General features: G+C 38.0%; 1 protein-coding gene across 7 annotated transcripts in view; it reads left to right on the forward strand.

Annotated features, from left to right (window-relative positions):
- The window catches only part of COL14A1 (collagen type XIV alpha 1 chain), a 115161-nt gene that overhangs the window by 94245 nt on the left and 8475 nt on the right, over nt 1–12441 (forward strand). For all 7 annotated transcript variants that reach the window (XM_069005391.1, XM_069005393.1, XM_069005392.1 and 4 more), the window contains 6 exons: nt 291–344; nt 6061–6114; nt 6989–7060; nt 9106–9141; nt 9574–9640; nt 10152–10340. In XM_069005391.1, the coding sequence (XP_068861492.1) occupies nt 291–344; nt 6061–6114; nt 6989–7060; nt 9106–9141; nt 9574–9640; nt 10152–10340 (472 nt within the window). The remainder of the gene's footprint in view (nt 1–290; nt 345–6060; nt 6115–6988; nt 7061–9105; nt 9142–9573; nt 9641–10151; nt 10341–12441) is intronic.

Genomic DNA, 12441 nt, shown 5'->3' on the forward strand with positions numbered 1-12441 from the left:
AGGAATCCAAGGTGTGCTGGTGTGCAGTGACCAATTCACTTGGCCCTGAAGAGTTGGTTACTTTCTTGTTTAACACTTAAATTGTGTCTCTGTAGACTCAACACCTCTGCATTTTAACAATGTGTGTTAAGCCATCTCTCATTTCACAGAAATACCTTCTTTACTGAATCTCTTCTATGGCCCCACCCATTATTGAGCTCCCTAGTTCTGTTCATCAAAAACATGCCATACAGTTTCACTGGAAGATTACGTAGTTGGATTCTGTTAATTTGATCTCATCATTTGCTTAGGGTGTCCCGGGAGCATCAGGTTCACCAGGAAGAGATGGAGCTCAAGGTCAAAGGGTAAGGTAAAATGAGCATGTTTTACATGCATTTTGTTCTCATTCCGTAACGGAAATATTTCCCAATGTGGTTGATTTATTATAATTTATGCCACCTCTGTCCTTTCTGGAGATCATCTCTCTGTGCCAATCAGCACAGGAGGGTGGACATCCTTCTGTCTGGTGATGGGGGTTGAGATGTGTAAGGGGCCTGCACGATGCCTGTGCTTTATGCAGTTGATAGGCGTAGATGTCACTTGTGTTCAGCGCTGCCAATTAATGTCTTTGCTTATATGTTTAAAATTAGATAGCTGTCAAATGGTACATAATTAGTATGCAATCCAAGGCAGTGGTCTAAATTTGCTTTCTAGCTAATTAATGAATAACAGAGACAGCTACAAGGGAATTTAAAATTGAATGTAGAAAAATACCTGTAGAAACAGTTGACATGAGCAAAAGGTGAAAAATAATACCAAAATTTAGTCAACCTTATTCTGCTCTGGTTAAAACAACAGAAGATACTTACAGTCTGTCTAGGAGCCAATAAAAGAAAATTCATATTCATTTGTGCAGTTAAGCCTATAAGTCCTCCTCTTTGTCTCCTTGGGGAGACTTTTGTTTCATTCTTAGTCAGGCCCTGGAAAGTTATTGTTAGCATGGTACTACATTTCTGTCTACAGCAGAAGGTCGCTATGAAATAAAACTTTTCAGTTTCATTTGAGCAAGATTTACATATTCATGATCCTTTCTTTTGGATATGGTAATGTAACTTGAACTTCAGAGAAATTTCTAACTTTTTTGATTTTCTGACCTTGTTATAAAAAAACCTCATCCCTGTGGCAAAACATATATTTGAACTCACTATTATGAATTTAAACATTAGCAATATCTTTATGTCTAGAAGTAATTCCACTGAAGTCACTGTAGAATTTAGGGAATAGATAGATTTACTTTTTCTCTAAAAATCAAGAAAAGAAAGGCATTTCATTAAGATAAAGATATATACAACATTATCACCAGATAAATAACCTAATTGGAGGAATAGCCTTCTAATTTTCAATTACATTTTGGTGAAATATGGAAGTAAATCTATCCTTTTCTTTCTACTTTATCATACTGTGATGTCTTCTCATTTTGGATGCTTTTATGTCTTCCTTTTGGCTGTATTGGACTATTTCCCTCTAAACTGCCCAACTTTCATGCCACCTGTTCATCTCCAGGTTAATGGAGACCTGGACCCTGATGAACATTTGGATTTTTGCCATGCTCTGTCTAGTCTTGGTCATGGATAGATTGAGGTGACTTGGTGCTAAACATTGTACAAGTGAGTGCTATGTGCCTCCTCCATCTACGTTCTTAATCATGAGGGATGTCGAGGTGCCTGCAGTTCAAGGAGGAAAGAACTTTGTGTTTTTATGCTATTCTGTAGCTGACTTCATATTCAGCAGTGGACCCTCATGCCATGCCTTGATGCCAGCCAGCAGTTCAGAAGCAGTCTAGTTTTCCCACATGTGGGAGTCACCAGGTTGTTGCAGAGAGATGGCATTCCAGAGAAAAGCCGAGGAAGACTAGTGCATAAAAGGCTTTTGATATGGCCTGGAAGGGTCATGTGGTGCTTACTCTGTAGAATACCCCACTGTTGTCTATAAAAAGGTAGGGCAATTACATAAATAGCCTCTTTTTATAGATATGGTAATAATGCTTTGTTCATGTGTGCTCTTTCTTCTGCTGTTAATCACAGAAGCTGGATAAACAGCCTAGAGCTCATAAAATTAGGTCTCTTAGCCTGGTATTGTCTCTGTGCGACCCTTATGCAATGTTGTCCAGCAGTAATTATTTCTATGGCAACAAATAATTATGCTATACTGCTTTTATAGTGTTGTAGCTCATTTGATTCCTGTGAAGTTATGACAACATAAAATTGCTTTTAATGGGCGAAGATCCAACCCAATTATTTCACCGCAGTCTCTTTGAAGACCCAGCACTTGAAAAAGGGATAATTCTGAAGGGCATAACTGCAGCAGCAAAGTGGAACTGGAAAATTCCTGAGAAGTAAATTGCCTTTTTGTATAATGTTCCTTTTGTTGGGTTTCCTCCTGTTAGCCAAGATGCCAAACTGTTTTGCAAGTATTATACTACTAGAACTGAGATTTTCTGTGTTATTCTTAGTTTAGTTATCCCTTCCTCTTTAGTATTTATTGATCATTTAAGTATTTTCATTATAGTGGTACCAGTGCTGTAAAGTACTTAGGCAGATGGCTAAATCACACTGATTTTAATGAGGGGTAAGCATAGGGCTGATATTTATTGGGGGATCTCTGAAAACTTTACTGAACTGGGCATAATGTGATACTAGACTTATGAAGTGCTGGAATGGCAATTTTTTTTCTACAGTTCCTGATAATTGCAATCACTTCACTTTTACAGTTCCTTTTCCTTCCTTTTTGTTTGATTTCTGATGTTCATACTTTCTGATTTTATTTTTGAAATCAGTTGAGAAAAGGGCTTGATTTTCCTTTCTTAATGTTGTCATTTAACACTTAATCTGTAAAGCTTCTTTTTGTATTTCTGAAGTTCTGGTTTTTAGTCCCTGGTTTATTTGCTTTTTCTTGGGTCTTAGAAAGAAATAGAATATCTTCCCTGTCAGTTGTGTGACTTCATAAAAAGGTCATTTTCATAATGACACACCCTCCCTATGAAGAAGAATGGGATGTAATAAAAATACTTGTGAAGGTTGAATCAGAGTAAAAAAAAGTTTTTTCTGATAGTAAAGCCAACATTTTGAATATGCATGATAATATTTTATACCTGTCTGGTAACGTGGTTGAATCTACATCTCAGACTCTGCATGAGGAACAGTCCCCTCCTCTCTCATCAGCTTCCAGAGTGTCAGAAAAGATTCTACAAATATAAAATTATTTCTTTTTATTGTATGGGTGTTGCTGTGGTTGTTTGGTGTCCTTTCTTGCTGCCCCATATTTGTAGCTAGCAGTATAGAGGAGTAAAAAGAACAGATTGTGTTTCGCCAACAGTCCCAAGCATTTAATGTTGAAAGACAGAGCTTGAATTGGCAGCCATGGGTCCCAGGCTGCAGGGTTTTTTTAAAAGGCTCTACATAAAACTCTTTCAAGCCTGGCTCAGTAGCTTCAGTTAAATTTTTGCCAGTATCTAGTCCTACTTAAAAAATCACCTCTCCACAAGTTCCCCCAAACAAATTCCAGGCTACAGAAAGCTCAAGAGTTTATAATGAGGTCAGCAGCACTTCTGACTTCAGCAGACTTGAGGTTTTACAGGTGATGCCATTTGTATATTGGCAAATAAAATCCCTTATAAAAATTCTGTCAAAGCTACACTGTTTCTCTGTAACTTTTTTTTCATGCCATTAGCAAAGTGTGTCTTGATTTAAGTTAACTTACCAAAATTATATACACCTTGATTCTAAAAGCTGCATCCTAGGTGACACATCAAAATCTGTCCCATCTTCCTCTTGGATATGCAGTTCCATGGGAGAGAATCAGTGGCTTTGTACAGAGTCATTTCTATGCTGGATGACAGAGAGAAAGAGCTGTTGTGCTGTGTAATTCCTCCTTGGATTAGAGATGGTTAAGCAAAGAGGAGAATTCAATAAATGGGAGTTTAAATAACATCTATAAGGCTTCAGTGCTCAGAATATAACTTTGTGAATTCTCACTGTGCTCTATTTTCTTCTACATTACACACCCCAAAAATTATGGAAGAAAGAGCCAGAATAAATAAATTCCCAGTCTGCCTGCCAATTTCCTGGTACTTACTAATCTCTGCTCTCTACTCAAAAGTTCAGAATGAGTGTCAGATGCATTCTGGCTATCAGGTGGTCTGAGTAACATCATCTTCAAACCCTGCTGGCAGCACAAACAAATACCTTTAGTCTTTCTTTAGCATGAGAGAATAGGTATTGCCATACTCTTTCTTGAACCAGGCTTCTCTTTGACTTAATTTCTATATAGCAATTTTCACATCTAGCAAATACAGTAGGAGGGGATCTTTTGTGGACGATACAGACACAGTGCCAAGAGAAATAAACCCTAGGAGAATAGACAGGAGGTGATTACTGAGCAGCCAAGAGTAAGAACACTGCTCAGAAGAAAGAAATTGTGAAATAAATTCCAAGAAAATGTAATTCTGATCATACTGTTAATTCTACTCTTTGACTGAGATGGGAGAAGGGAAGGACATACAGATTTATTTTTCTTTTAAAGTTTGTGTGAATCCACACTAGATCCTAGAAGTCAGTGGAAAGCACTATATTTCCCTCCTCCATACATTAAGCCCTTAAAATGGTCAAACCAGTTTTCATCCTGCTTTAGAACTGAGAAAAAAATAAATATAGGTTTTACATCTTTGCTTTAAAAGTGAAACATAAGTATGAAGGTATCAACTTCATCTGGCTACAGTGTGAAATAGGAAGGTATTTCCTTATCAAGTCTAAGGATGCATGGATGACATAATGTGAATTGACTAATGTGGCTTATTTTACCACCGAAACACCCTTCCAGTAGGATTTTAAAAAAACCTTTCCAGGTATATGGCAGATAATAATACTCTCCAGCCATTTTTCATGCCATATGATTGCAGAATTGAATAATAGTTTCCAAATTATGCAAAGCATAAAACTAGTAGAATATGTTACATTCATTACTAAAACCATGTCAGAAACAAAGATTTGGAAAAAAGTACAAATCAAAAAAGTTGTAAATTTTTCTTCTGAAGCTCCATGAGATACTGAGGCCTGGAGTGTTCTTTACTGTGTGTGTCACCATAAACATTTTCAAACTTTTCAGCAATAAAACAAACACTTTCCCGCATAAACCACCTTTCAAACTGGTCTTGAGCCAGAGGTAAAACCATATTTCTCCTGTTTAGGCTGTGTAGTAATTAAAGAATTGCCTAATCACCAGGCTGGTCAGAAAACCATGCTTTATAGCACGTGGATACAAAATGCACATATTGGTTAATTTGTAAGAATACTTGAGTAATAAATAGTGTATTTTCTTCTACATCTGGTCAGTCTTTTTTTCTGTGATGTACTCACTTTCCAGTCTCCAAGTTATCTTTAGTTTTTGGCTCTCATTTCTGGAAGCTCTGAGGCACGTTCATAATGTAAACCACATGAACATTCCTGCTGCTTCCTGACTCAGGACCTCAGTGATAGCTGGAGCATATGTACAGCACTGCTGGGCAGAGAGACCCACTCTCAGTTGCCATCTTTCAGCACCTCATCAGCAGGACTCTGAATACTTGCAACCAGTGAGAGCAGATGTAGAAATGTGACCTTGTGGTAGAGAGGTTGGACAGCAAACCCTCTCATTTATTTCCCTACAGAAGTGTTCTAAGTGAAATTCACTCAGAGGTGAAAATTGCCAGTATGAAGAATTTTGTATTGTTCTTTCTTACTTCAAAAGTATTGTGTGAGACTAGCTGGATTTTTTTTTTTTTTTTTTAAATCTTGGTGACACTATAGCTCCTTTTCAGAAATAAACCCTCCCCAGGGCAAATAAGGGATTTTTTTCCTAAGAAATCACTACCAACAGGTATTAATTAAAAAAAAAAAAAAAACAAAACCAAAAGCAAACAAACACAACAACAAAGCAAAACAAAACCAAAGAACAAAAGTAAAAAATTTATTCTAGATGAAACAGAACAGATTCATGAAGTACATATAAAAAGCTGATTAAATTGCGTTTATTTATCTTCTATAGGGCTTTCCTGGCAAGGATGGACCCACAGGCCCACAAGGACCTCCTGGCCCAATGGTGAGTATTGCCCATAGAATTTGTTACTGTAAAAGTCAGCAGGATTTTGGGGGATTATAGGTCTGTTATCTATGCTACAGTGGATAGAGCAAGGCCAAGGGAAGTTAGAATTCTCACGATGCACAGAGCTGGCAGAGAGCTGCTTGTCCAGTGTAATTTCTTTCCACTCCTACTTAGCTCAAGAAGAAAATGTCTCCCATGGGAAGGGGAGAGAGTTGTTCTGTCAATAGATTGATAGCTTGTTCTTCGTCAAGTAACTGCACTATAAAGAGGGAATTACTGCTCTTAACATTTGAAACAAGACTTTCTTTTTGTCAAAAATTCCAATTAGGACTGTTAACTGAAGTGAACCACCAAGTTTTACTTGGTCTGGAGGCTGGAGGTGAGCACAGGTGCTCTCAAAGAGTAATCAAGGAAGACAGCAGAGGCCACATCCAGCCTCTAACGCAGGATGTATGCTGCCTTCAGAATCAGTCTCAGTCTTCTCAGGGCAGCTAGGCAAAGTTAATGCCTTCTTAATAGAATGAAAAGATTAGGTGAAGCTACTGGTGGTACTGAGTATCCTCCAAGCCAGCTTTTTGTTTTTACAAAGAACATTCTGAGTTGCCCTCCCTGAACACAGTATTGGCATCACAGGATTTAGTCCAGTGGTTCAGCAATTTCTGCCCGTTCCAGAAAGCAATCCAAGTTATTTTCCTCAAGTGATTTTCTCAGAGCTGTGCTTTTGGTGCTCTTTTTCCTGCAAACTGTACTTCGTAGTCCTCCCTCTGGGAATCTCCAGTCTTTCACTGACAGAACTGTCTGTGCACTTCCCATCAGGACTCATGGATGTTGATTGCCATCACCACTATTTTCTTTCTCTTTTTCCACATAGGGCATACCTGGTGCTCCAGGTGTTCCAGGTGTTACTGGAAGTCAGGGGCCACAAGGTGATACTGGAGCTCCTGTAAGTAAAACTAATTAATATTTCTCTGTCTGCTGTTGTGCATTAGTTGGTTCCTAAGCCTGGCTTCACTCTTGGACAGAACTCCTCAATATTTATTGCTTATGATCCGTTCGCAGTTAGTGGCTAAGTTAAACATCATATTGACCTTTCCTTGTTCATTCTTTCTAATTAAATTTGTTTGTTGGTCTTACATACAATGTTTGGAATATAGGGATTAGAGAGTCAAAACACAAGATTAAAACACAGAAGTTAAAAACACAACTATGTGAATTTGTAGTCTTTTTGTAATTACTTTCTTATTTTTTTCCCCTTTGCCCTTCAAGTGACTCTCTGGAAATTCAAGTATGCCATTTATTAACCTGAATATTTCCAAAATATTATTCTGATTTCCAAACTGTGAAAATAATATATGAATAAAAATCTGTCTTTTGTGGTTACTCGGTGTTTACATCAGAACAAATGAATAATGACGAGGGCTTTTTCTAGATTGTTATTATAAATTTGACTATCAGTTTCATTGAGTGCAAAATTATATCCTCTATATCTAAAATTACTATTAGGAGCCTCCAATATTTAGTTTGTCTCCCAGATGTTATGTTTTATTATTATTTAAAAAAAAAATCAGAACAAAACAGTTTGGCTGGAAGGAAGGAATACAACTATGAAATGAGTGTGTAAATTATGTAAAAGAGAAAATTTATAGTGGACTTCTTTTTTTCTGTAAGAGTTCAGACAGTGTTATGTATTCATATTTTAACATTTGACTACTTGTTTAATTATGAAGCCTGCTCAGCTTTTTCCCATCTATTATAGTAAACATTCTATTTAATTTTTAAAGACATCAGAATGGGACAGTGTGCATTTCTGACTCTATTTGTAGAATAGAAAATTTTCTTTCAAAATCCAGTTTGGTTTGGAGATTTAGGCCAATGCAAGCATTTTCATTTGGTTAAGTGGAAATGAAATTAAATTGACAGATAGTACGTAAGTGAAGATAATAACCTAATGCCCAGTTCTACATAGTTGCTAAGTGTGATCATGGAAGCTGCAAAGGAGATTTGAGGCGCTATGGAACTTTTACTATCAATATATAACATGTTGACTATGCAGTTCCTGTCCAAACACATGTTCCAGATATTGAACTAAATTTTCTAGAATGTAGATATTCCTGTGAGTCATGTAAGAGCTCTGCTGTGCATGGTTAGACTCTAGTAGTGCAGAAAAAAACAGGTGGCTGAAAAATTACTGAGCTTCAATAACAATCTATTCCAAAACGTAGAGTTATAGAGGCCTTAGAAACAATCTTTTAGTTTTTGTAGGATTTTCTTCTCTCCAAGGATAGACTAAGCTGTGCTTTAACCATGTATCAGCTGGCTGGTTACCTATGTGGATGCACAGAGTAGTCTGAGTTCGAAGGGAACCACAAGGATCATCAAGTCCAGCTCTGAAGTGGATGGCCCATACAGGGCTCTGACCAATAGACCTTTCCTTGCTTTAGGAGTTCCTGAGAAATGTGTAGCCTACCCCAAAACCTGACATTGGTGAAGTTGTAACTGCCCTAGATGACTTGCTCCAATCCATAATCCTCCTCACCATCATTACAGTATTACATTAGCCTTAATGTCATATGTAATTTTCTGTGCAGTTTAATCCCATTGCTGACTCTGTTCACAGTGGATGCAGTCTCACTACAGCAAATTTCAGGCTGCTATTTTGCAAAAATTAGACCTGTTTCAGCCATGTGAAATGCATCATGTGGTGGCCTGTCTTTGCTATTGTTCACAATAGCTTGTGAACAAGGGAATTCAGTGTGTGACAAGCACCTGAGAAAGTCATTGTTCCCATGTAATTGCCAAAGGTGAACATTCTGTAGAGTACTGAAATGAAAGAAGTATATTTGTTACTGTCACAGAACCTACTGAAAGCTTGTTTATTGTTTATTTTTTCTCCCTTTTCTATGAATCTGCAAGGAATACAATTTTTAGGTGTTAAAAATTTTGAGCAGAACAAAATGAGAACTAATTTTGTATTGAATATTTTCATAGGGTCCTCCTGGAGCTAAGGGTGAAAGGGGTGAACGGGTAAGTCCATGTTCATGTTAGCTGTGGTTTGTTTCCTGCCTGGCCTTGTGTCTCAAAAAGAGCTTTTCCTGACAATTTATGTTTTTCTCTGTGTTTACAGGCACAGCAGTTTTCTCTTTGCAATTAAGCAAACTTTCCTTCTTTTCCAGACATGGTCTTATATATAGCTACATTAATATTTTGAAGGTGGGAAGTATGTGGCAGTAAGCATGTCTCCAAATCTCTTATTAGGGTTATCTTCTCAGACCTCTGATTGCTGGCCAAAAAGAGAAATAGGAACCAGTGAAATCACAAAATTTCTTTGGCTTTCTGTTCTCATCTGTGAGGATATAATGTGTCAGCAATAATAAATATCTTTCATTGCTCAAAGTGCTTTCAGCACAGAACTGAGTCAAGAAACTGTTTCATGACACTGCTGCTGTTGTTATCCAGGGTGATCTCCAGTCCCAGGCAATGGTCCGGGCTGTTGCTCGTCAAGTGTGTGAACAGCTCATCCAAGGCAAGTACATGGATAGTCCATATGCTTCTCTCTCTAGAATGGAACTTTTCCTGCCATAGTTACTTACAAATATGACACCTTTCAAAATTTCCAAGGGGAACTGTTTGTTTTATACTAGACAGCTGGGATTTATGTTCCAACTATTTTTATGTTCAACCAGATTTATGTCCAACTAGAGCTGATTAGCATCAGCCATCTAAGAAAAAGCTGGAATTGTCTCCAAGCTGTGACAGTATACAGAAGCTTCTGCTGCAAGAATTTTAAATTTTTATAGACATAAAATACCAATGCCCCCAAACCCCTTACCAAAGTAAGAAAATAGAATCTTGCACAATAGTTCTCCCATTTTCTGTGCCCTCCCTAAAGTTCTGTTTCTCCCCTAACAAGCACACAACTTCATTATACCAAAGCATGACAGACCACAGCCTTGACAGCCTGCCAGTACTCTGTTCAAACTTTGCTGAACCAGATTTTCCACTGCTACTTGAAAATTATTAATTTTTCCTGACAGGTCATATGGCAAGATATAACTCAATTCTGAACCAGATTCCAAGCCAGTCTGTCTCAACACGAACCATCGCGGGACCTCCTGGTGAGCCAGGTCGGCCAGGGGCTCCAGGGCCACAGGGTGAGCAAGGATCACCAGGCATGCAAGGGTTTCCAGGAAGCCCTGGTCAACCAGGAAGACCAGGAGAAAGAGGTAGGCTGCATACTTCACAAATACAAAATTACACCTCCCTTTCCTGATACAGCTTTTGTTTCCTGTGTAAATGTGAAAGCAACAGTTTTCTCATTAGCTAACTGGTGAGCTTAACACAGACTGTAATGAAGGCTCTGGAGACTCTGTCATGAAGGTCATGCAGGCATTGCCGAGTGTGATTTGGTAGAATCTGACAGAGGTTTAATGTTTAAACTGCTAAATATTGGTGGAATCTAATTGTGCACATCCCCTCACATCATGTTTCATCTTAGTGAGTCTCTGAAGGGAGCAGAATCTCTAAATAAGCAAAAGAGCGACTGAAAAAAGTCAGATGCAAAACTGATGTGTATGTTGGGGAAAAGTTGAGCTTTTTTGATAACAAAATGTGTCAGCCTAGGTATTTCTGAGTCATGATCATCTGAAAGGAGCAATATTGATAAGAAGAGAGAAAAATTTCTTGTTTGAGGAGTAGAAAGGATCAAAAAGAGGAAATGGTGAGGTCAGCGAGAAGTAATACACTTAATATTTACAAGAATTCTCTTCTGTATTCTTACATGTAGGCTAGATCCCCCTCTCCTTTCCTCCATGAGCATTGTCTAACAACAAAACAAGCTCCATGTTTGATTTACTCTCTCTCTGTGCAACCCTGGCAATCTTTTGTGTCCCAGAGTAGCACTAACCTCAGAAGGTAATACTGAGTAGATCTATAATTGCGAAAGTGCTTTGAAGAATATTACATGAGGTGACCAAAAACCCAAGAGACAAATGTGATATTCAAAAGCAGTGAATTGGTGTTGCTGTTACAAAATCTGCTGACTAGGATTTTAAAAATTAATTGCTATGAAGGCTGTTCAGGAACTTAATAGTTCCAGTTCACAGTAGCCATTATGACCATAGTTAAAACATTGTTTTTAATAGAAAGTCTTTGAGTGAACCTGTGAGTCTTGCCCTCAAGACTGTAATTTTGAAAAAAAGAGGCAAAGTTTCAGGTACTGACCGTTCAGTCATGCTGCTGCCTGCTCCAGCTGAGCAAAAACCAGACACTGTCCAGAAAGGAAGAATGAGGGACCGTGAGACAAGTAGAAAAGAAGATTGGAAGAAAGAGCAGTTGAGGAACTGACTTTAAAAAGAGTGATCAGGAGACACTGAATGCAGATTTCAGGATTCTTGATTCCATGCTAATACTAGCATATTTTAAATGGCTTCTTGGGAAGAGGCTGTTCAAGCTAGGACTTCGGGAATGGGGCAACCGAAATGCCAGGCTACAAAAAAAGGAACATGTCTGACATTTAGCATGTACTTTCTATTGTATTTGCTGTGCTGAGGTCCAGACATGCATGCTGTATACTGTGAAATCACAGAGTGATTAGATACAGTCATTTAAATGAAACGTGATGTGGGTCAGCCCACTGCAGACAATGTTAATGCCTGGGAAGCAGCACTGGCAATAGAGTACAGAAAGGGTAAAAGCACATTAAAAAGACTATTGCCCTTTTCCTTTCTATTACCCTTTTCCTCTCTATATGGATAACTGATAACTGATGATTTTGGCAGGTAGTTCTTGTGAGGAGTTTTATACTTGGTAGAGAGAAAGCTCTAATCAAGCATCCTTCAGGACTACAGTCAGCCAGAGCTCTCTGCAGATTTTCATAAAATGAAATACCAAATGTTGGGAATGTTTTACCGTACTTGCAGATTAAAATGAGGTTGTTTCAAGAAACAAGAATCCATGCATAAACTTTAAGACAAAATAATTGGCTAGTTTATTTGGAGTGAAAATGGATTTTAGGACATTCATGTAACTGGAGCCTTGAACAGCATCTGTAAGAAAGAGGAAGGAGCTCCTTCAGAAACTAGGCAAAAGTGTATAATAATTTTTTACTCCTTGAGGATTCAATTTCTTCAGAAGCAACTGAATTTTTAGACTGATGTGTGTTTGATGTAGTAGCACTTTATTGAGCAGGAAGATACCTTTTGCTACAGACCCTTGGAATATTTCTGAACCCATTTCTAAGGAATTGCTCTAAGCCAACCCCAAAATGCAAAAACGAAAATTAAAAATTATTTAACCAGCTTCATGCTTGTGGAAAATGATTGGAAG

The sequence above is a fragment of the Aphelocoma coerulescens genome, chromosome 2 (genome assembly GCF_041296385.1).
Source record: "Aphelocoma coerulescens isolate FSJ_1873_10779 chromosome 2, UR_Acoe_1.0, whole genome shotgun sequence".
In the NCBI taxonomy this organism is placed as follows: domain Eukaryota; kingdom Metazoa; phylum Chordata; class Aves; order Passeriformes; family Corvidae; genus Aphelocoma; species Aphelocoma coerulescens.